The sequence below is a fragment of the Dermochelys coriacea genome, chromosome 1, assembly GCF_009764565.3.
Source record: "Dermochelys coriacea isolate rDerCor1 chromosome 1, rDerCor1.pri.v4, whole genome shotgun sequence".
NCBI classification, from domain to species: domain Eukaryota; kingdom Metazoa; phylum Chordata; order Testudines; family Dermochelyidae; genus Dermochelys; species Dermochelys coriacea.
Window position 1 is genome coordinate 211,378,417 of NC_050068.2, and position 24,571 is coordinate 211,402,987.

The 24,571-nt window shown below is 49.1% G+C and overlaps 2 protein-coding genes across 3 annotated transcripts in view; both read left to right on the plus strand.

Moving 5' to 3' along the window:
* LRRC23 (leucine rich repeat containing 23) lies at window positions 1-20,994 on the plus strand. 2 transcript variants are annotated; one of them, XR_006276752.1, is made up of 9 exons: window positions 1-343; window positions 460-570; window positions 759-871; window positions 6,779-7,032; window positions 7,126-7,256; window positions 19,260-19,396; window positions 19,795-20,017; window positions 20,360-20,450; window positions 20,858-20,994. XR_006276752.1 is itself a non-coding variant. In XM_043501358.1 (8 exons), the coding sequence occupies exons 2-8, from the start codon at window positions 469-471 to the stop codon at window positions 20,396-20,398; spliced, it is 999 nt and encodes a 332-aa protein (XP_043357293.1). In that variant the 5' UTR covers window positions 1-343; window positions 460-468; the 3' UTR covers window positions 20,399-20,738. The 2 variants fall into 2 exon arrangements, 1 of the variants encoding a protein (XP_043357293.1); XM_043501358.1 differs by lacking the exon at window positions 20,858-20,994 and having other exon boundaries at window positions 20,360-20,738.
* The window catches only part of ENO2 (enolase 2), a 14,570-nt gene continuing 10,909 nt past the window's right edge, over window positions 20,911-24,571 (plus strand). The window contains exon 1 of the mRNA XM_038387197.2: window positions 20,911-21,044. The gene's annotated coding sequence lies outside the window, so the exon portion shown is untranslated. The remainder of the gene's footprint in view (window positions 21,045-24,571) is intronic.

Genomic DNA, 24,571 nt, shown 5'->3' on the forward strand with positions numbered 1-24,571 from the left:
CCCTGCAGGTCCCAGACTCCTGGAGCAGCTCAGAGCTGGGGTCAGGGGAGCAGGTTTGTTGCCCTGGTGCCAGTCCGGACCTAGGTCCAGGGCACCAGCTGGTGCTGGGATACAGGGCTTCTCCCCTCTAGTTAGCAGGCCCCCTCTGGCCCCAGCTGATGCCCTATCCCCACCTGGTGGAGATTTCTCAGGGCCCTTTGTGTGCAGCAAGGTGATGGGTTCTCAGCAGGACTGGGTCTGCATAAGTGTGACTGGGAGCCTCTGCACAGACTGAACTCCTCTCTCCCCTCAAAGGGGGCCGCCAGTGCAGGCCAAGGCACAGCAGCCAGGAGCACGGGTGTAGGTAGGGCAAAGCTCTCCTCACTGCTGGCAGGCCAGGGTTACACACAGGCCCACAGGGGCTGCTGGTCAGGGCTCTCTGGCCGGAATTAAATTATCTTCTAATGGGGCTTTTTCTAGTCTCTGAAGATGTCAGATGAGGAGTTTGATGAGGACTACAGTGCCAATGAACAAGAAAAGGAGGGAGAGGAGGGGGAGGAAAAGAAGGAGCCAACAGAGGAGGAGGAGGAGGTAAGGAAGGCTGACATGGAGAGAAGGACCCTGAGCATGAGGGGAGGGAATTTGTAGGGGACATGGCTGGGGTTAGGGGTGAGCTGGGAGACTGACCCTGCCCAATTTTTGTGTGATGATATCTCTAAGTCTCTCTTTCTCTGACTGTTTGTTTCTGTCTCTCTCCATTCCCCACCTCCCCCCTTCAGAGCTTGTCTCCCCACCTTTTTACAGAGGAGATCTTGAAGGAAGGCCTCTCCCTCTTGTGTAAAACTGGCAATGGCTTGGCTCATGCCTATGTGAAACTAGAGGCAAAGGAAAAGTGAGTGTGATAACATGCAGTCAAATCCACCTTCCACAATACCCACTGGCAGCACGGCAGAAGCCAACATCCTTCCTGCAGCACCCTTTCTAGGTGGATGGGAGTAGGTTGGTGGAGAAATTCTGGAATGATGATTAATGGGGGAATGGATTGCACTGCCCAGTAGTGTGGGCTTCTTTCTGTATGGGCTGTCAAGGTTGGTGGGGCATCCCACTCAATATCCTGGATAGATCACACTCTGAGTTACCTCTGACTGTACCCTGGGATGATGGGAAGGGATACAGACTTTGGGCTGTCATAGAATCATATAATATCAGGGTTGGAAGGGACCTCAGGAGGTCATCCAGTCCAACCCCCTGCTCAAAGCAGGACCAGTCCCAAACTAAATCATCCCAGCCACAGCTTTGTTAAGCCTGACCTTAAAAACTTCTAAGGAAGGAGATTCCACCACCTCCCTAGGTAAGGCATTCCAGTGTTTCACCGCCTTCCTAGTGAAAAAGTTTTTCCTAATATCCAACCTAAATCTCCCCCACTGCAACTTGAGACCATTACTCCTTGTTCTATCATCTGCTACCTGTCATCTGAGAACAGTCTAGATCCATCCTCTTTGGAACCCCCTTTCAGGTAGTTGAAAGCAGCTATCAAATCCCCCCATTCTTCTCTTCTGCAGACTAAACAATCCCAGTTCCCTCAGCCTCTCCTCATAAATCATGTGTTCCGGTCCTCTAATCATTTTTGTTGCCCTCCGCTGGATGTTTTCCAATTTTTCCACATCCTTCTTATAGTGTGGGGCCCAAAACTGGACACAGTACTCCAGATGAGGCCTCACCAATGTCGAATAGAGGGGAATGATCACATCCCTCGATCTGCTGGCAATGCCCCTACTTATACAACCCAAAATGCCACTGGCCTTCTTGGCAAGAACGGCACACTGTTGACTCATATCCAGCTTCTCGTCCACTGTAACCCCTAGGTCCTTTTCTGTAGAACTGCAGCCTAGCCATTCGGTCTCTAGTCTGTAGCGGTGCATGGGATTCTTCCATCCTAAGTGCAGGACTCTGCACTTGTCCTTGTTGAACCTCATCAGATTTCTTTTAACCCAATCCTCTAATTTGTCTAGGTCCCTCTGTATCCTATCCCTACCCTCCAGTGTATCTACCTCTCCTCCCAGTTTAGCGTCATCTGCAAACTTGCTGAGGGTGCAATCCACACCATCCTCCAGATCATTTATGAAGATATTGAACAAAACCGGCCCCAGGACCGACCCTTGTGGCACTCCACTTGATACCAGCTGCCAACTAGACATGGAGCCATTGATCACTACCCGTTGAGCCCGACAATCTAGCCAACTTTCTATCCACCTTATAGTCCATTCATCCAGCCCATACTTCTTTAACTTGCTGGCAAGAATACAGTGGGAGACCGCGTCAAAAGCTTTGCTAAAGTCAAGGAACAACATGTCAACTGGCTCTGTGGATGAGGGGAAAGCAGTGATCTCGTCATAGAAGGCAATTAGATTAGTCAGACATGACTTGCCCTTGGTGAATCCATGTGGATTGTTCCTGATCACTTTCCTCTCTTCAGAGTGCTTCAGAATTGATTCCTTGAGGAGCTGCCCCATGATTTTTCCAGCAACTGAGGTAAGCCTGACTGGCCTGCAGTTCCCAGGATCCTCCTTCTTCTCTTTTTTAAAGATGGGCACTACATTAGTCTTTTTCCAGTCGTCCAGGACTTTCCCCGATTGCCATGAGTTTTCAAAGATAATGGCCAATGGCTCTGCAATCACATCCGCCAACTCCTTTAGCACTCGCGGATGCAGCACATCCGGCCCCATGGACTTGTGCTCATCCAGCTTTTCTCAATAGTCCCAAACCACTTCTTTCTCCACAGAGGGCTGGTCACCTACTTCCCATGCTGCCCAGTGCAGTAGTCTGGGAGCGGACCTTGTTCATGAAGACAGAGGCAAAAAAAGCATCGAGTACATTAGCTTTTTCCACATCCTCTGTCACTAGGTTGCCTCCCTCATTCAGTAAGAGGCCCACGCTTTCCTTGACCTTCTTCTTGTTGCTAACATACCTGAAGAAACCCTTCTTGTTACTCTTAACATCTCTTGCTAGCTGCAACTCCAGGTGTGATTTAGCCTTCCTGATTTCACTCCTGCATGTCCAAGCAATATTTTTATACTCTTCCCTGGTCATTTGTCCGATCTTCCACTTCTTGTAAGCTTCTTTTTTGTGTTTAAGATCAGCAAGGATTTCACTGTTAAGCCAAGCTGGTCACCTGCCATATTTACTATTCTTTCTACACATCGGGATGGTTTGTTCCTGTAACCTCAATAAGGATTCTTTAAAATACAGCCAGCTCTCCTGGACTCCTTTCCCCCTCATGTTATTCTCCCAAGGGATCCTGCCCATCAGTTCCCTGAGCGAGTCAAAGTCTACTTTTCTGAAGTCCAGGGTCTGTATTCTGCTCCTCTCCTTTCTTCCTTGTGTCAGGATCCTGAACTCGACCATCTCATGGTCACTGCCTCCCAGGTTCCCATCCACTTTTGCTTCCCCTACTAATTCTTCCCGGTTTGTGAGCAGCAGGTCAAGAAGAGCTCTACCCCAGTTGGTTCCTCCAGCACTTGCACCAGGAAATTGTCCCCTACACTTTTCAGAAACTTCCTGGATTGTCTGTGCACTGCTGTATTGCTCTCCCAGCAGATATCAGGGTGATTGAAGTCTCCAATGAGAACCAGGGCCTGCAATCTAGTAACTTCCATGAGTTGCCAGAAGAAAGCCTCATCCACCTCATCCCCCTGGTCCGGTGGTCTATAGCAGACTCCCACCACGACATCACCCTTGTTGCTCACACTTCTAAACTTAATCCAGAGACTCTCACGTTTTTCTGCAGTTTAATATCGGAGCTCTGAGCAGTCATACCGCTCCCTTACATACAATGCAACTCCCCCACCTTTTCTGCCCTGCCTGTCCTTCCTGAAGAGTTTATATCCATCCATGACAGTACTCCAGTCATGTGAGTTATCCCACCAAGTCTCTGTTATTCCAATCACATCATAATTCCTTGACTGTGCCAGTTCTCCCTGCTTGTTTCCCAGGCTTCTTGCATTTGTGTATAGGTACTTGAGATAACTTGCTGATTGTCCCTCTTTCTCAGTATGAGGCAGGAGCCCTCCCCTCTTATGCGCTCAGGCTCGTGCTTCCTCCCAGTATTCCATTTCCCCACTTACCTCAGGGCTTTGGTCTCCTTCCCCCGATGAACCTAGTTTAAAGCCCTCCTCACTAGGTTAGCCAGCCTGCTTGCGAAGATGCTCTTCCCTCTCTTCGTTAGGTGGAGCCCGTCTCTGCCTAGCACTCCTCCTTCTTGGAACACCAAAGCCTTCTCTTCGACACCACCTGCATAGCCATTCGTTGACTTCCACGATTCGACAGTCTCTACCCAGGCCTTTTCCTTCCACGGGGAGGATGGACAAGACCACCACTTACACCTCAAACTCCTTTATCCTTCCTCTCAGAGCCACGTAGTCTGCAGTGATCTGCTCAAGGTCATTCTTGGCAGTATCATTGGTGCCCACGTGAAGAAGCAGGAAGGGTTAGCGATCCAAGGGCTTGTGAGTCTCGGCAGTCTCTCCATCACGGCCGTCTCTCCATCACATCATGAATCCTAGCTCCTGGCAAGCAGCAGACTTCTCGGTTTTCCCGGTCGGGGCAGCAGATAGATTGACTCAGTCCCCCTGAGGAGAGAGTCCCTGACCACCACCACCCGCCTCCTTCTCTTGGGAGCAGTGGTCGTGGAACCCCCAACCCTAGGACTGTGCATCTCATGCCTTCCAATCAGCGGAGTCTTCTTCTGTTCCCTTCCCTCAGATGTATCATCTAGTCCATTCTCCGCATTACTACCTGTGGAGAGAACATGAAAATGGTTACTTACCTGTATCTGTGTTGCTGGTACATGGACGCTCCCCTTTCTTCTTCTGGAGGTCACATGCTGCCAGATTTCTTCACCATCCTCCTTTCCCTGCAGTGCAGCCTGCTCTGAATCTTCAGAACCTTGTATCCGTAGAAGCATATCCTGACATCTGTCCAGGAAATCTTCAGTTTCTCTTATGCAACGCAGGGTCGATACCTGTTGCTCCAGATCTTGAACCTTTTCTTCCAATATGGAGACCAGCTTGCACTTTGTACAGACAAAGTCGCTTCTATCCTGTGGAAGAAAGACAAAGATGGCACATCCAGTGCAGGTCACAACAGCTGAACACTCCCCATCCATATTACCTTCCTTCTACGAGCTTCCTCAGGAGTTGTAGTAACTACTCAGAGAAGCCAGCAAGATGTAAGGCTCAGTAGGCTCTCCCCAGGCAAACTTCCTCTTTTAGCCTCTGCTGTTTGCTGCTCAGCTGGTTTGCAGCTGACTGGCTTTTTATAACAGTCAGGCCCACTCAAGGCTCACCTGGAACAAAGCACTCCTAATTCACACTTTTTAAACAACCAATCAAGCACACGGTCAAACTGTCCCCACAACAGACACTCAGATACTCACCAACACAGCCTCCTTAATGCAGCCCTTAGCATACCTCCTCTCAGGCAGATCCCAGGCAAACTCCTTCTGTTAGCCTCTCTGCTGTCGTTGCGCCTTTGTCACTTTGTTAATGGACCTCCTCCCTCCCTGTGTCTACTTCTCCCCCCAGTATCTATATAGACCTGTTCCTGCTCTCCCAAATCAAAGCTGGCACCAGAAGATGACTGGCCAACTGGAGTTCAGCTCATTGGGCCAGCAAAGCATTTCTACGGCCCTGTCTCTCTGGTTGGACTCCCAGGTTGCAGCCGACCAGACATCTTGTCCTGGTGGAGACCTCACCACAGTTAACCAACCCTAAGTTACCTCTGAGATACCCCATTCCAGATCACTCTGATCAGTAGGGTCAGGTAGATGCCCAAATACATTGTTGAGAACACCAATATCAACATCCAGATAGATACGACTGGGTAGATATGATAGATGGATAGATAGATGGATGCTCCAGGAAATGCTCTCAGCAGTTCTCCTCTTGTGAGTAGTGGGGAGGCTTAGATGACATCCCTGGAGCTATGCCCTTTGCACTGATTCCTGGGGCTGTTCAAGTGACTGTGACCACCCCAAACTCAGCAGCCACTTGAATCATCCTCTTCCTCACCACCAGTTGTAATCCATGGACCCATAAGTGTCATGGGGAGGACATTCTTGGGAGACTTTGGAACTCACATCCCTGTGAACTGAGTCCCACCCTGGCCATGTCCACCAGGTACTAGAGAGACCTTCCTGTCTTTCATTAATCAGGAGCAGCCCTTTCTGTTTTGCTGGCCAGGGTGGAAAATGTTTTCTGCACCCTATGCCTGAGTGACCCTGCAAAAAAAAAAAGAAAAGAAAAGGCCAGCCAATCAGGAGAGGTTGGAGGCCCCTGGAAGTTGGTACACAGGGCAACTGCCTTACTCGCCTGCCCCTAGAACCAGCCCTTGTCACTAAAAATGCATTCCAGCCTCCTGACCCTGCAGCCTGGTCCTTCCCCATCTCCCTTTTTCCCCCTCCCAGCCCTCAATGCTAGGACCACTATCTGATGTACTTATCTCTTCACAACCTCTCTTGTTTTGCCCTCAGTTTCTGGCAGCTGACAGCTCCTTCTCCATTCCTGGGAGAGGGCTCCATCTAGGGGTCCCTCAGGGGCTCTATTTCCAACCCCTCTGCTCACTCCATCATCTGCCTTCTCCCTCCTTCTGGTCTGGAGAAGCTTCTCTGGTCATGAAATGTAGGTGAACTGCAGAGGAGGAGTCTGGCTCCCCAACAGTGGGGAGGGGCAGAGTGGAGGAGAGGAAGGGGAGGAAGAAAGCTGAATGTTTGTTTCACATTCACATCCTCATCCCGTGGCAGGGACCTGACAGATATCAGCCTTCTCCAGAACTACATTCATTTGCGTTATGTGGACTTGTCAGAGAACCAGCTGCGAGATCTGTCTCCTCTGGGCAGCCTCATCCACCTTCTGTGGCTGAAGGTGGATGGGAATCGGCTGACCAGCGCCCGTCTCACAGAGCTGCCCTACCTGCAGATTGCCAGTTTCGCCCACAACCGCATCAAGGACACAGAGGGCATTACCCACCCACGCCTGGGCAGCCTCAACCTTAAAGGTAGATGTATACCAGGCCTCACCACAAAGAAGTGCTCCTTGCTGTGTGCTGGGAAGGGAAATAACACTTTTGCTGCTTCCTTCTGTCACTCAGGGAATGAAATCCAGGTGATATCGGGTCTGGATCCAGGGAAGCTGACAAACCTGCACACGGTAGAGCTGCGAGGAAACAAGCTAGAAACCACCGCAGGGCTGCACCTGCCCAAGCTCAAGAACCTTTACCTGGTAAGAGCACCTCACCGCAGGGGCACTATGCCACAGAGAGTGGCGTAGAGACTCCATTGGGGTGTCCATGCACCAGTGTGGTGGTAGGCCAGCACTGTGCAGCCTTGTCAGCCTAAGAGATTAACATGTTTCAAAAAGTCAGGGGGTCACAATCAAATCTTTGGGGCAGATTCTATGACCTATTGTGTTCCTGTCATGCTCAGTCAGTGCAAAGGAAACAGAAACCACCTGCAAGTTCCCTACAGAGAACTGGGGAGCTGTAAACTGCTGGCTCTCAGCTTCTTCTTTTTAACCTATCCCCTCTGCTGCCCTGGGTAGTGGTATAGGGGAGAATAGCATGCTGTGTCAGGTGCTCTCCTAGGCTCAGGTGGAGCAAGTCAAGCTCCTATCCTGCACGCTTTAGGGCTCCCACAGCCGGCAATGGAACAACCAGAGCTACTCACTTCTGTGATGCAGTAGGCAGCCTGCAGGGAAGCTGCTGAACAACTGCAGCAGATAAAGCACTACAGGTGCTCAGGGACCTCCCAGCTAGACCTGCTCCTGTGGCTGCAGGGGATGTGACTCCCTTTAGCTCCCCTGTGACCCCCACTCCCGTCCCTGTTTTTCATTAGTTGTACCCCTGGAATTACTTGAGATCTGGGTCTGGCAGCTCCTCCCCTTAGGTTGGAGGAAGGGAGGGACTTTTAGATGTGGGTGGGCTTGTGCCCATCTGCTCCTAGATTCTCAACAGGAGCAAGGTATGTAGCCCACTCTGGATACCTGCACTCCCATCCTTCCCCCACCCTTGTTGTCTCTGGAATCATTTGATCTTTGGGACCAGTAGCTCCTCCCCTTAAGCTGGGGGAGGCTTTATAGATGGGCATCCCCCTGATCTTTAATAGGTGCAGGATATGAGGTGTGAGGCAGATGGTGCTGTCTTCCTTCTCCCTGACAGGGCGGATTCCAACCCCAGTTTTGAAAGTGTTGTGCAGGTTTTCTTTGAGAATGAAGACTGATAGGTCGGAGAAGGAACTTGTCAGCACCTGAAAGGATTGCCTCTTGGAACAGCTAGAGCTAGAGCAGCTGGGAGGAGAAGCTATTCTTAACTTAGTCTTAAGTAATATTCAGTGACAGGAGCTAACCACTAAGTAATAGTGACTACAATATAATTATGTTCAACATCCTAGGCAGGTAGGGTAACAAAAAGTGATAGAGTGAGTGACCTTAAGCTTTATAAAGGGGGATTTCAGTAAAGTAAGATTAGTCAAAAAGACCTTAAGTTAAAAGTAAAGTCCTTAGAAGCTGACACTTCCTCTGCTGAAATCACTGCTAGCCAGTCAGCTGACTCATTAACCAACCATTCAGTTAAGTGGACAGATTTAAAGAAAACCCTGTTACAAGAAAATACAAAACTGAGAATAGAAATGACTCTGTCCCCATTACTACATTTAAAGAAATGGCGACTCAGACTAGCTGAGACAATTTTACTAGAACAGTTTGGCTAAAATCAAAACAACCTTCAAAGCATACAATTAAAACAGTTATTTTTCCCTCCCAATTTTCTCTTGCTATAATTAGCATTACTATGCTTCCCTGTTGGAGGGTTAACAATATCACCAACCTGCTGCAAAATGCTTCACAATTAGGGACAACAGCCTGCCTCCTGCTCCTGGACTCAGCTTCTCCCAACTCACACAGGGCATATGGCCCTTTGTAAAGCAGCTACCCTCACTGCTTACCCTCATGGAGTCTGACTACAGCAACAGGGAACCTATTGGAGCAGATCCAAAACTACTACACCCAATGCCAGAAGCTTCTGGATGTGGAGTGCTTAATCTGCCTAGCAACAATGACCCAAACACAGCTTATTCCTACCTCCCCTCATTGAGTCTCCTAACGAGATATCTCCCTATTAGCATGTGTTACACTTATACACACATGCTAGAAGTCTAAATACTAAAATGGGTGAACTAGAGTGCCTTGTTTTAAATGAGGAGATTGATATAATAGGTATCACAGAAACATGGTGGAATGAAGATAATCAATGGGACACAGTAATATCAGGGTACAAAATACATAGGAACGACAGAGTAGGTTGTGCTGGTAGGGGAGTGGCACTATATGTGAAGGAAAGCATGGAGTTAAATAAAGTAAAAATCTTAGATGAATCAAACTGTACTATAAAATCTCTGTGGATAGAAATTCCATGCTTGAACAATAAAAGTATAGCAGTACAAATATACTACCGACCACCTGACCAGGATGAGGATGGTAATTGTGAAATTCCCAGAGACATTAGAGAGGCTACAAAGGCAGAATACATAATAATCGTGGGGACTTTCAACTATCCTGATATTGACTGGGTACACATCACCTCAGGATGGGATGCAGAGATAAAATTTCTAGACACCATTAATGTCTGCTTCTTGGGAGCAGCCAGTCCTGGAACCAACAAAGAGAAAGGCAATTCTTGATTTAGTCCTAAGTGGAGCACAGGATCTGGTCCAAGAGGTGAATATAGCTGAATCACTTCATAATAGTGACCATAATGTAATTAAATTTCATATCGTTGTAGGGTGAAAATGCCAAAGAAAGCTACCATAGCAGCATTTAATTTCAGAAAGGGGGACTACACAAAAATGCAGAAGCTAATTAAACAGATATTAAAAGGTACAGCCACAAGCATGAAATGGCTGAAAACTGCATAGAAGCTATTTAAAAACACCATAATAGAGGATCAAACTAAATGTATACCCCAAATAAAAAAAAAACAGTAAGAGAACAAAAAAAAATGCCACCATGACTAAACAGCGGAGTAGAAGAGGTGGTTAGAGGCAAAAAGGCATTCTTTAAAAACTGGAAATAAAATCCTACTGAGGAAAATAGAAAGGAGCACAGCCTCTGGCAAATCAAGTGTAAAAGTATAATAAGGCAGCCCAAGAAATAATGAGCAACTAGTTAAAGACAGAAAAACTAACAGCAATTTTTTTTAAGTACATCAGAAGTAGGAAGTTTGCCAAACAATCAGTGGGGTCACGGTGCTAAAGGAGCACTCAAGTGGCAGACGAGGCTGTTGCAAAGAAGCTAAATGAATTCTTTGCATTGGATTTCACTGTAGAGGATGTGGGGGAGAGCCCCACAACCCAGCCATTCTTTTTAGGAGATAAATCTGAGGAATAGTCCCAGAGTGAGGTGTCAGTAGAGGAGGTTTTGGAATAAACTGATAAATTACAGAGTACTAAATCCACAGGCCCAGATGGTTACACCCAAGAGTGCTGAAGGAGCTCAAAAATGAAGTGGTTGAGTTACTAGCAAGAATATGTTTCAGAGTAGCAGCCGTGTTAGTCTGTATTCGCAAAAAGAAAAGGAGTACTTGTGGCACCTTAGAGACTAACAAATTTATTAGAGCATAAGCTTTCGTGAGCTACAGCTCACTTCATCGGATGCATTTGGTGGAAAAAACAGAGGCTGCATAATCACAGGTTTCAGAGTAGCAGCCGTGTTAGTCTGTATTCGCAAAAAGAAAAGGAGTAAAGAAAAGGCCTCTGTTTTTTCCACCAAATGCATCCGATGAAGTGAGCTGTAGCTCACGAAAGCTTATGCTCTAATAAATTTGTTAGTCTCTAAGGTGCCACAAGTACTCCTTTTCTTTTAGCAAGAATATACAATTTCTAATTAAAATCAAATAGTTTTCCAGAGGATTGGAAGATAGCAAATGTTGTACCTAAAATATTCAAGGGGTGATGCGGGGAATTACATCCTGGTGAGCTTTATCTCTGTGCCTGGCAAATTGGTTGAAATTATAATTAAACAGAGAATAATAAAACACCTGGAAAATCTTGAGTTGATAGGGTCCAACCAACATGGATTCTGTAAATGAAAATCATGTCTCACTAATCTCAAAGCGGAACTCACATAGACTTCAGCTGCAGATATGAGCACTCAGCACTTCTGAAGATCAGCCTCCAGTTCTCAAATAAGACCCCTGAAAATGAGGAACATACAATTAGTGACCACCAGTGAAAAGTGTGGTTGAAGTGATTTGCCCAGCATCCTACAGGAACTCTGTGGCAGAGTCAGGGATAGAATCCAGTTCTCCAGTGCAGCCTTAACTATGAGACTCTCCTTTCTCTTCCTGAAACCCCCTGCTTCCTTCAGTACATGCCTTCCAATTTCTGCAACAAACAAGGTAGGGGGTCCTACAGAAAACAGTCTCCTTTCCTACACAGCTCTGATTTACTCCCTGAGCACCATCCATCCTGTTCACTGAACGAAGCAGTGGTTCTGTGGAAAAAATAGTATGTGATCATGTCACTGAAGATTGTAACATAATGCATATGCATAAGGGGGCCGAATTCAGTTTGCACAGGCAGTTTTAATTCTGGCATTTCTTAACTTTTGAGTGTAACCTTAATAATGTTCTTTTAATGTGGGGTGTCATCAGCAAAGTTGGAACCTTTGGTTTCATTGCACAGACCTCTGCCACTTCAATTAACAGAGTAACTGATAGCAGTATAAGTTGCCATCCTCTGTGTCAGGGGTGGGAAACCTTTTTGGCCTGAGGGCCTCATCTGGGTATGGAAATTGTATGGCAGGCCATGAATGCTCATGAAATTGGGGGTTGGGGTGTGGGCTCCAGCTGGGGATGCGGGCTCTGGGGTGGGGCTGGGGATGAGAGGTTGGGAATGCAGTAAGGTGCTCTGGGCTGGGACTGAGGAGATCGGAGGGCGGGAGGGGGATCAGGGCTGAGGCAGTGAGCTGGGTCCTGGGAGGGGGTCAGGGGTGCAGGCTCTGGGTGGTGCTTATCTCAAGAAGCTCCCAGAAGCAGCAGCATGTCCCCCCTCTGGCTCCTAAGTGGAGGTACAGCCAGTCAGCTATTACTTTTTGAGTCTTTGCTTCAAATTCTTTTTTGGCCTTCCTAATTATATTTTTACATTTCATTTGTCATGAGTTTATGCAACTTTCTATTTTCCTCACTAGGATTTAACTTCCACTTTTTAAAGGATGCCTTTTTGCCTCTCACTGCTTCTTTTACTTTGTTGTTTAGCCACACTGGCACTTTTTTGGTTCTCTTACTATGTTTTTTAATTTGGGGTATACGTTTAAGTTGAGCCTCTATTATGGTGTCTTTAAAAAGTTTCCATGAAGCTTGCAGGGATTTCACTTTTGGTGCTGTGCCTTTTAATTTCTCTTTAATTAACCTCCTCATTTTTGTTTAGTTCCCCTTTCTGAAATTAAATACTACAGTGTTGGGCTGCTGTGGTGTTTTCCCTGCCACAGGGATGTTAAATTTAATTATACTATGGTCACTATTACCAAGCTGTCCAGCTATGATGTAGATCCTGTGCTCCATTTAGGACTAAATGAAGAATTGCCTCTCCTCTTGTGGGTTCCTGGACTAGCTGCTCCAAGAAGCAGTCATTTAAGGTGTCAAGAAACTTTATCTCTGCATCCTGTCCTGAGGTGACATGTACCCAGTCAATATGGGGATAGTTGAAATCCCCCATTATTATTGAGATTTTTATTTTAAAGACTCTCTAATCTCCCTGAGCATTTCACAGTCACTATCACCATCCTGGTCAGGTGGGCAGTAATATATCCCTACTCCTATATTCTTGTTATTAGAGCATTGAATTACTTATTATCCATAGAGATTCTACAGTACAGTTTGGTTCATTTAAGATTTTTACTTCATTTGATTCTATGCTTTCTTTCCCATATAGTGCCACTCCCCACCCCGCATGACCTGTTCTGTTCTTCTGATATATTTTGTACCCTGGTATTACTGTGTCCCATTGATTATCTTCACTCCACCAAGTTTCTGTGATGCCTATTATATCAATATCCTCATTTAAAATGAGGCACTCTAGTTCACCCATCTTATTATTCAGACTTCTGGCATTGGTATATAAGCACTTTAAAAACTTGCCACTTTTTAGCTGTCTGCCATTATGTGATGTAATTGAATGAGACTCTTTTTCATTTGACTGTCTCTCATCAGATCCTACCTGTATTTTGTCATCTTCCATCCTCTCCTCCTTACTAGGACATAGAGAATCTCCATTAATAGATCCTCCTCTAAGGGATGTCTCTGTCCAAACCACATGCTCCTCCGCACCTGTCGGCTTTCCCCCAGCCCTTAGTTTAAAAACTAACTGCTCTATGACCTTTTTAAGTGCCAGCAATCTGGTTCCATTTTGGTTTAGGTGGACTCCATCCTTCCTTTATAGGCTCCCTCTTTCCCAAAAGTTTTACCACTTCCTGATATATCTAAACCCCTCCTCCCTACACCATCGTCTCAGCCACACATTGAGACCCTACAGTTCTGCCTGTCTAACTGGCCCTACGCATGGAACTGGAAGCATTTCAAAGAATGCTACCATGCAGATCCTGGACTTCAGTCTCTTACCTAGCAGCCTAAATTTGGCCTCCTGGACCTCTCTCCTATCCTTCCCTATGTCATTGGTACCAACATGTACCACGACCACCAGCTCCTCCCCAGCACTACACATAAGTCTATCTAGATGTCTTGAGAGATCTGCAACCTTCGCACCAGGCAGGCAAGTCACCAAGTGGTTCTCCCAGTCTTCGCAAACTTAGCTGTCTATGTTTCTAATGCTTGAATCCCCCATAACTATTACCTGTCTCTTCCTGATAATTGGAATTCCCTCCCCTGGAGAGAGATCCTCAGTGCGAAAGGTTACCACAACATAATCTGGAAGGAGGGTGCCAACTATGGGATCATTTCCCTCTGCTCCAGTTGGATGCTCTACTTCCCTGAGACTTTCATCCTCCTCAACAGCACAGCGGCTGTCAGACTGTGTCCCGGAAAGTCTCATCTGTGTACCTGTCTGTCTCCCTTAGCTCCTCCAGCTTAGCCACTCTGGTCTCCAAAGCCCGTACACAGTCTCCGAGGGCCAGGAGCTCCTTCCACCAAATGCACATATACACCACCTGCCCATAGGGCAGGTAATCATACATGCTGCATTCGGTGCAATAAACTAGATAGCTCCCTCTCTGTTGCTGGACTTCTGCCTGCATTATCTTTTTACTCCTGAAGTTCGTTCCTTTGTTGTTGTTTTGTTTTTATCAGGTGATGTCTGGTTTTAAGTTTACAGAATGTTAAGTGTATCTAGCCCCCTGGCTCAAGCTTCCTTGCAAAACTCCCCTGTTAGCTGCTCCTGTTCACTAGCTCCTCTGGTCACTTAGAAGCGGGCTTTTTAAAGCCCTGGTCCTCCTGAGTAGTCCCTGTGATGTTGCACTCCATATGACATTGCAGACCTCAGCAAGTTCGCAGATGACACTAAGCTGGGGGGAGAGGTAGATACACTGGAGGTTAGGGACAGGGTCCAGAGTGACCTAGACAAATTGGAGGATTGGGCCAAAAGAAACCTGATGAGATTCAACAAAGACAAGTGCAGAGTTCTGCACTTAGGAAGGAAGAATCCCATGCACTGCTACAGGCTGGGGATCGACTGGCTAAGCCGCAGTTCTGCAGAAAAGAACCTGGGGATTACAGTGGATGAGAAGCTGGATATGAGTCAGCAGTGTGCCCTTGTTGCCAAGAAGGCCAATGACATATTGGGCTGTATTAGCAGGAACACTGCAATCAGACAGAGGGAAGTGATTATTCCCCTCTGTTCGGCACTGGTGAGGCCACACCTGGAGTACTGCGTCCAGTTTTGGTCCCCCACTACAGAAGGGATGTGGACAAATTGGAGAGTCCAGCGGAGGGCAATGAAAATGATTAGGGGGCTGGGGCACATGACTTACGAGGAGAGGCTGAGGGAACTGGGGTTATTTAGTCTGCAGAAGAGAAGAGTGAGGGGAGACTTAATAGCAGCCTTCACTTACCTGAAGGGGGTTCTAAAGAGGATGGAGCTAGGCCAGGGGTGGGCAAACTTTTTGGCCCGAGGGCCACATTGGGGTGTGAAACTGTATGGAGGGCTGGGTAGGGAAGGCTGTGCCTCCCCAAACAGCCTGGCCCCTGCACCCTATCTGCCCCCACCCACTTGCTCCCCCTCACTGCCCCCTCAGAACCCCCGACCAATCCAACCCACCCTGTTCCTTATCCCCTGACCGCCCCCTCCTGGGACCCCATGCCCCAACCGCCCCCCCAAGACCCCACCCCTATCCAACCCCCCTGCTCCCTGTCCCCTGACTGCCCCCCCGACCCCTATCCACACCCCCACCCCCTGACAGGCCTCCCTGGACCCCACCCCCATCCAACCCCCCCATTCCCCATCCCCTGACTGCCCCGTTCCCTATCCACACCCCTGCCCCCGACAGGCCCCCCAGGATTCCCACGCCTATCCAACGGCCTCTGCTCCCTGTGCCCTGACTGCCCCCCCAGAACCACTGCCCCCCCAGAACCTCTGCCCCATCCAATTGCCCCTGGCTCCCTCTCCCCTAACTGCCCCCCCAGGACACCCTGCCCCTTATCCAACCCCCACCCCCGCCGCCACACCACCCCCTTACCATGCTGCTGAGAGCACCAGGAGCTTGCAGCCCTGCCGCCTGGCCAGAGTCAGCTGCACTGCACACGCGGCGATGTGGCTGCACGGGATGGGGGACAGCAGGAGAGGGGCCAGGGGCTAACCTCCCCGGCCAGGAGCTTAAGGGCCAGGCAGGATGATCCCGTGGGTCGGATGTGGCCCACGGGCCATAGTTTGCCCACTTCTGAGCTAGGCTGTTCTCAGTGGTGGCAGATGACAGAACAAGAAGCAATGGTCTCAGGTTGCAGTGGGGAAGGTCTAGGTTGGATATTAGGAAACACTGTTTCACTAGGAGGGTGGTGAAGCACTGGAAGGGGTTAGCTAGGGAGGTGGTGGAATCTCCATCCTTAGAGGTTTTTAAGGCCCGGCTTAACAAAGCTTTGGCTGGGATGATTTAGTTGATGTTGGTCCTGCTTTGAGCAGGGGGTTGGACTAGATGACCTCCTGAGGTCTCTTCCAACCCTAATATTCTATGATTCTATGATTTAATGAAAATATGCTAATAAGAAAGGAGCCTAGTCTGTGAAAGAAGCTTATTGGAACATTTCTGAGGGCGAGTTTTACCTGCATTTAGTTTCCTACTGTATTAGGCTTAGACTTGCATGTTTTTGTTTTATTTTGCTTGGTAATTTACTTTGTTCTGTCTGTTATTATTTGGAAACACTTAAATCCTACTTTTTATATTTAATAAAATCACTTTTTGCTTATTAATTAACCCAGAGCAAGTATTAATACCTGGGAGAGCAAAAAGCTGTGCATATCTCTCTATCAGTGTTCTAGAGGGCGAACAATTTATAAGTGTACCCTGCATGAGCTTTATACAGAGTAAAACGGATTTATTTGGGGTTTGAACCACATTGGATATTGGGTATCTGGGTGCTGGAGACAGGAGCACTTCTTAAGCTGTTTTCAGTTAAGCCTGCAGCTTGTGGGGGATGTGGTTCAGACCTGGGTCTGTGTTTGCTGCAGGCTAGTGTGTCTGGCTCAACAAGACAGGGCACTGATGTCCCAAGCTGCCAGGGAAAACAGGCTCAGAGGTAGTCTCAGCACATCAGGTGCAGTCCCAAGGGGGTCTCTGTGACCCAACCCGTCACAGTCCCGTCCCCTGGTTAAGGGTTGATGGGTGCTAAAGAGCTTAGGGATCAAAGCCTCATTAAGAAGCTTTCAGCCTTGCCTAGCAGGCTGCTAGGCTCAGCACACACATGGTCAGCACACGGTCCCCCAAACAGTATACCACATGGTATATTTCAGTTAAGCAGCAAGCACACTACAAACACAAACACGCACACTACAGACAACAATCTTACTCCAAAGGTCACGTAATCGCTCCTCCTTCACCTGGAGAACTCCCTCACGACACTTCCCTGTTAGCTGCTCCTGCTCGCTAGCTGAATAAGGAAGTATAATTTACTCCTTAACATAACATAAGAACCAGGGGTCACCCAATGAAATTAATAGGCAGCAGGTTTAAAACAAAAAAAAGGAAGAACTTATTCACACAATGGAGAGTTAACTCATTGCCAAGGGATGTTGTGAAGGCCAAAACTATAATGGGGTTAAAAAAATAATTAGTTAAGTTCATGGAGGATAGGTCCATCAATTTCTATTGGCAAAAATGGTCAGGGATGCAGCCCCATGCTCAGGGTGTCCTTGGCCTCTGACTGCCAGAAGCTGGGAGTGGACAAGAGGGGATGGATCACACAATGATTGCCTGTTCTGTTCATTTGCTCTGGGGCACCTGGCATTGGTCACTGTTGAAAGATAGGATACTGGGCTAGATGGACCATTGGTCTGACCCTATATGGCCATTCTTATGTTCTTTTATTTGCCAGTGGGTTTCACAGATGTTTGTTGACAGCCGACAAATGGTGAGGGATCTTGGGTTCCATTCCAGGCTCTGGAAGGGCGTGTGCTCTAGTGGGCACAGACTCTTCTGCCCATTTCCCCACAAGCTTTACCCTATTCTTCCCCCTCTTCTCCAAACTGTCCCAGCCTCTCCTATAACTGTAATAATGACTGGCCTAGACAAGATAAATCAGGAACTTCTGTTCTCCTGTCACCTAACACAAGAACAATGAGACATTCAATGACATTGAAAGGTGGCAAATTAAAAACCAATACAAGGAAATATTTTTTCACATAACATGTGATTAGACCATGAAATTTATTGACAGAGGTAGTTGTTGAAGCCAAGCACTTAGCAAGATTCAAAGAGGGACTGGACATTTACATGGATAACAAAAATATCCAGTTATAACAGCAAAGCCTACAAAAAATTGGAAGGAACATAACACTTCCCTGTTTCAGAGCTTTAACCATCCTGGGCGCAGATTATCTCACATTTGCTTCCTGCAGTGTTTCTTACCCCTGCCTCTGAAGTGTCTGTTTCTGGCCACTGTCAGAGGCAAGGATGGCAGACTAGATGGCCCACTGGGCTGATCCAGTCTGGCAAGCTCTGTGACCCTGCAAACACATTTTCAATTCATAATTAAACACATAGGGCCACAATTTAGAACCCGAGGCCACAGATTGTGGAAGGGCCACTGTGCTGGTAGTGCTGTGGGTGAGCCATAGGGCTCACTCTGTTCTCTAATCTCTGTTCACTGATCTCAATGCCCCAGTGTAATTCTAGGGGCCACTGTGCTGCAGGGAGGGGTGTGGGTTACTCAGTAGGGGACATGATGCTGCTGGAGGTTAAGTCTTTCACAAAACATTTTTCTTAAGTCCTTGTAGGCGTCAAAGATCCCCTATCCCTTTGCCCAAGTCAGGGTGTTAACCCTCATACTCAAATCCCAACTCAGATTATTTTAGTCTCCATCACAGAATCATAGAAGATTAGGGTTGGAAGAGACTTCAGGAGGTCATCTAGTCCAATCCCCTGCTCAAAGTAGGACCAACCCCAACTAAATCATCCCAGCCAGAGCTTTGTCAAGCCGGGCCTTAAAAACCTCCAAGGATGGCGATTCCACCACCTCCTTAGGTAACCCATTCCGGCTTTACCACCATCCTAGTGAAATAGTGTTTCCTAATATCCAACCTAGATCTTCTCCACTGCAACTTGAGACCATTTCTCCCTGTTCTGTCATCTGCCACCACTGAAAACAGCCAAGCTCCATCCTCTTCAGAACCCCCTTTAAGGTAGTTGAAGGCTGCTATCAAATCCCCACTCAATCTTCTCTTCTGCAGACTAAACAAGCCAGTTCCCTCAGCCTCTCCTCGCAAGTCATGTGTCCCAGCCCCCTGAGGGACTCATCATCCCTAAATTTTTTCCTGCACCTTCTATTGGAAACAGTATTCCACTGAACCTTCTATCCTAAGTCATTGCACAGCACTATTGTTGGATTGTTAAACAGTTATTGTGCCCCACCCCAGAGAAGGGTGCACTTTAGAGGAGTGCACTGGGGGTGATGAGTATGTGGAAAGTGAAAGGGATTTTAATACTATAACATTATTCTGATTCCCTCCTCCCTTTCTCCAACTTTCTTTCCTTCCCTCACCCCAATCTCTCCTCTCCCTTCCTGGTGCTCAGGCCCAAAACTTCATTACCCACCTTGAGGGCCTGGAGGAACTGGTACAGCTTACGACCCTGCATCTTCGTGACAACAAGCTTGAGACCCTGGATGGCTTCTCTAAGAGCATGAAGTGCCTGCAGTACCTCAATCTGCGGTGGGTCCTCCCCTGATCAACTTTGGCCCTGGAGACCCTTCTGGAGTGCTGGGAACCCCCTGTGGGCAATCGGACTGCTCTCCCGCCTTCAGTACCCTGTTGGTGACTGCAAATACACTTTTCTCCTTGGTATTTGCTGTACAGGGGAGGCGATGACAGTGGCTGATCCACAGGGCTGTCTGTACACAGAGGAGACACCTAAGGAAACCCAGAGAGAGGAAGGTCTTTCTTTTTGTCTCTCTCAGCTTGGGGAGCCCCAGGTGCTCAGGATTTTTTGCTGATGAGTCCCTTTCAGTGGGTCATGTCTGTTCGGTCACTTTATTGTTATTTTCACTGGGGGAATCTTAATAAATAGAGTTATTCTCTCTCCCTGTTTTTCTCCCCCCACCCCTCTGCAGCGGGAATGGGATTCTGAATCTTCAGGAGATGGCAAAGCTGCAGGTTCTGCCCATGCTGCGGGCACTGGTGCTGATGGACAATCCCTGTTCTGATGAAGGTGAATTCCGGATGGAGGCTCTGGTGCTGCTTCCCCGTCTTGAGCGTCTTGACAAGGATTTCTTTGAGGAAGATGAGCGGGCAGAGGCCGAGGAGACACGGCAGCGACGCCGGGATGAGGAACAGGTTAGAGCAGAGGAAGCGAGGATAAGGAGGTGGGAAGAGCCTCGGAAAGTAGAAAGACTGGTGATTTTCAGTCTGAGTGTCTTTTCTTTAGATTAAGGGGGAAAAGAAAGCCTAAAGTAGAGGCCCAGAAGAGAGTACAGTGTGTGAAACACCCTCTGAAACATGCTGCCTCACATCGGCCATAAAAAAATGGCTGGAGGCATGTGACCCCTTCGGTAATAAAAGGGTCAGCATTGAGAAACCAGTCAGAACAATTATAGAGCCACCTATCCCACAAGGAGGGAAGAAAGAAACATCTGGAACCATCCTTGTTAACTTCTCCCTTTTCTTCTTTTCCCTCAGGAAATGGAGGAATCTGCCCAAGGAGAAGTAACTGAGTGACCCTCCAGCTGCCAGTAGAGTCCCTCAGAACTCTGTGGGGGCCAGAGCAGGAGTAGGTTGGCCAGGGAGCAGGACCAGTGTTCTACGTCTCCATGTACTTGGCCCTTAGAGACCTTTCCTTTGCCCACACTCCCTGTCTCTCCTGGGAGAGGTTGGTGTCAGACACCCCCCCTATGCCGTCCAAAGGAATGCAGCTCTACTGGAGTCAGTGTAGCACAGGCTCTGCTCCTTGCAAGCCCAAGGAGAAGGAGGGACAGTTAAGGTTTGTGCAGTTTGAATTGTGGAGCCTAAAGCTCCTGTAATATTTTCTGCTTTGAATAAAAAGAATTAATGAATCTGGAGGGAGCGAAGTTCTGAATTATCCTGGGCCCCTCTCCTCTCCTTCTGTGTCTCTGTCTCACTCTCTCCATCCCCTACGTGCTGTTTGCAAAGCTTCTTCTAAATCCTGACTCATTGCAGCTCTGGGTCACATGCTGCTGTCTCGGCCCTATCAGGGGCGTCTCCATCCTGCTGCTGCTGCCGCTGTTGGCTTAGAGGACACATCATCTCCCCTTGAGGTCCTGCTCCTGCATCTTTCCTCAGCTCCATCCTCCTCCTCCTTCCAGCAGCACTTTCTCAGTCTCTTGCTCACACCTGCCTTAGAAAGGTAAGTGCCCTCCTCACATCCAACATCCCCCTTGTGCATCTCTACACTCCCCATCCTGGGGGGCCCCCAGCACGCCCCAGCATTTGGGTCTTTGGAGAAAGGGACCAGCCAGAGAGGCAAATAAACTAGCTAATCTCCCCTCACTTCCTCCTCCTGCTCTCCCCTCCCCCTGCATTCTCCGTCCTCTGCTTCTCTCCTTTCCTTCTTATTTTAATGTCATGCATTCCCCCCTGTCCTGCCCTTATCTGTGCTACATCACAAAGCTGCAGGACAACACAGCTGTGCCTCTCCATGGGGTATTTGGGGAGAGCTCAACCACCAGAGGTAGGTTCTGTTTCCAAGGGCACCCAAGGGAGATGCTGTGGCTTAGAGGCTTACTTGGGGGTAGCTGATTTCTGATGTCTCTGAAAGAGCTTGATGCTAGGAGGGGGACTAATCTGAGGTGTTGGTGAGCATCATTCATGGAGGAGGGACCAGCTTTGCTGAACCCTGGGATCAGGCTAGTTTCCTAGTCTAGCAGGGCGTTGGCAGTATCACAGAGCTGCCTCCCAGGGGGAGGGAGGGGAATAGCCTTGTTCGACATCATGTAGTTCAGAGCCCCACACCCCGCTGGGGGGCAATGATGGGAAGAGATGGCAGCCAAGCAAGTACTAACTGCAGCAGCCACAGCACTGCAGCAGTGTGAGCTTCCTGGGAGCAGTGCTGAGCCTGGGAGAATTACAGCAGTGCCAGCTGCCTTACAGCAGTGCCCTACCAGTGCTTTGTTGTGGAGGACTGCAGCAGGTTGAGGACTGGGGAGGATGGGGGATGCAGCCAGGTTAGCTTCTACAACACCATGCCCTGGCAGTGTGAACTTCCTTGAAGCAGTGCCAACCTGGGGGAACTACAGCAGTGCAAACCTCCTGCCAACATTGCCCATTCCATCGGCCACCAGTCCCTATCCCAGCACTGTGTGATGGCTCCTGTGGAAGCTATTCAGCCTGCCTCTCCCAAGGGCCTGTGCACCCTTCAACCTGATGGCTGCCCCCTTCTTCTTCAGCTGCGTATGAGTTCCAGGCTGTGGCTCTGTTCCAATCTGTTATCCCAGCTTATCCGTCCCTGACCTCCTTTCAGGACAGCACTGCTGCAGCCAGTGAGTTCCAGTGCGGCTCTTCCTCCACCTGGGGCCTTGGAGGTGGAGAACTGGACCGTGGGAGACAGAGAGAAGCAAGGAAGGAAGGGTACAGAGGGGAGAGGAAAGAGGAACAGAGAGAGTGATGAGGCCACTCATCCATGGGGATGCAGTATGGCTGAGACTAGTTCCTTTCCTGTCCTTGAGCCAGCCGCTCTGTGGCCTTTGGCAGGATTGTCTAGAAGAGGAAAATGGACAATCTGGAATGAAGCTGGCAATGTTGCTGCTGAAGGGTTGGGAAATGCTTAGTCGAGTTCATGTGTCATCATCAGGGCTCCACTGTGGGGAAACTCACACTTGTGCCGTCTGTCTCTCCTTGCCCCCTCCCTCCTTTATGCTGCCTGCTAGGCTACTGCCAGGGCACTGCCATGAGGGAAACACACACATGCAGGCCACGACCATGGGGGAAGCGCCTGTGGGGTCTGACAGACTGCGTGAAAAACTCTGCTTGCAGAGCAGCTGCTAGGGCAGCTGATGGGTATGCCAGCCCAGATGGTGGTTGTGAAGGGAGTTGTAAGGGGGAGAACAGCCCTGTGTGGGCTCTAGAGACTCTCAGCTTCACTGGCTGAGATTTCCTAGCATTGGAGAAGTTTTCTGTAACAACATTGTGATTTCCAGACACCAGGAGAATGGGCTTGAGAGCAGCTCCTGCCCCCAGTACGAGCTGCGTCTGGGCTCCCCTCTGCTCCCTCTACCACAGGCACTGCTCACAGACCCTGGTGATGTGTAAATCTCTGCCCACCCCTACCTCACTGTGCCTTGTACTGGGCATTTGTCCCCTGCGCAAAGGCTTTGTAGGGCTCACCAACTGAGAATTGAGTTTTCCCTGGTCTCAGCTTCGGATTGGGTTTAATATCCCCACTCAGAACTGGTTACCCTTGAGGGATGGGGGACTGAACCTGTGTGAACAAGAGAGGAGGGGAGGAGTGATGAAGGAAAGAGGGAGGAGAGAGGAAGCAATAAGGAGGGGCAGAGAAGGGAAGCAATAGGAGCTGGGGGGTTCAAGGAGCTATGGCTTGTGGGGGGGGCGGGAATGGTACATTGAATTCCCCCATACCCTGCTGTAGGGTACCACTCCCTAGAGTTATTGCTAGGCACCTTCTCTGGCAGCCAATAGATAGGTGGCAGTTGGGTGAGAAGACACATGGGCCTCAGATTGTTGGGAAGGGGAGCTGGGAAGGGGGAAGGGCTTCTCTGAACACCCAAAGAGCATGATCCAGCAGGTGAGCAGCCTTCAAAGCTGCTCTGCTCCGGAACTTGGTTAGCTATGACTGAATCTTCAAACCACCTCATCTCCCAACCCACACAATACAAGAGACCTCCATCCTCCCCCTCCCACCACACTCATTAGCATGACTTACATACAGAACTAAAGATTTAAAAGCTGGGACCAGCCCCATACCCCCTTCCCTCCCCCTGGGCTGCAAGACAAGAGCGTTCCCCTTAGTCCATTCCTGGGGCTCCTTAGCACCCACTTTTCCTAATGCTGGGGGTCCAGGCCCTTCCCTCGGGAAGACAGCTCCCTGGGCTCACAGACCCCTCCATGCAAGGGCCCTGATTCCTGTGTTCCTTTGCCTTGTCTCAGTCTCACCCTTTCCTTCCCCTCCCCCCCCCCCCCAAAGCAAAGGTGTCCAACCTGTGGACCTTGAGGCTTTGAAATTTGACCCTCAAGGGTGATCGTGGTATAGAACAGCATATTGGAATTGTAATGGCAAAGGTGCTCCATGAGCTGTGCCCTGCAATTTAAAACTGCAGTGATTGGATCAGCCCCACCACTAGAAACCAGGATCCAGAAGGAAGAGAGAGCTGCCTCCCACTGCTTCACCTGCAGCCCCATTAGCAATTCTACTCTGAGCTGGGAGCACACAGCAGCCGTTAGGCTTTCCCTGGCTGCTTGCCTACTGCCTTGCAGTGGATGGAGGAGAGGAGTTCTGGTTGCTCCATTGCCTGCCAGGCTGTGCGAGCCCCAGGGACAGCAGGACAGTGAGGGGTGGCTTCCTCCCCCACAGCCAGCCTAGGCAGCCCAGGAGTGGGGAAAAGGAGAAGCTGAGAACTACTGACCAGTTACAGTGACTTGATTCTCTGTCCCACTCTTGGTTAGAGCAGCCTGGGGGCTGGCTGGCTCCCAAGAGACCATATACCAGCTGGAGATAACTCCAGCATGCTCCAGCCATGCCTATTCCGGTGCCAGGGCCTCTGTGGAGGGAGATGTAGGTAGGGGTGAAAGTAAGTCGAGTGATTTACCCGTACGATGGGGCCAGCTCTGGACCCCGGAAGGGGCGGGGCCTAGGGCAGAAGGGGCGGGGCTGAGGGGGGTCAGAGCCAGCCCAAGCCCACCCTGTAAGGTAAGTGCCCC

Excerpts from the sequence above, each read along its gene's own strand:
- LRRC23 (XM_043501358.1), top strand. The coding sequence starts at position 469 with ATGTCAGATGAGGAGTTTGATGAGGACTACAGTGCCAATGAACAAGAA. Across the intron at positions 7,257-19,259 it reads AGCTCAAGAACCTTTACCTG|GCCCAAAACTTCATTACCCA; the intron begins GTAAGAGCACCT and ends CCTGGTGCTCAG. Across the intron at positions 19,397-19,794 it reads CTGCAGTACCTCAATCTGCG|CGGGAATGGGATTCTGAATC; the intron begins GTGGGTCCTCCC and ends ACCCCTCTGCAG.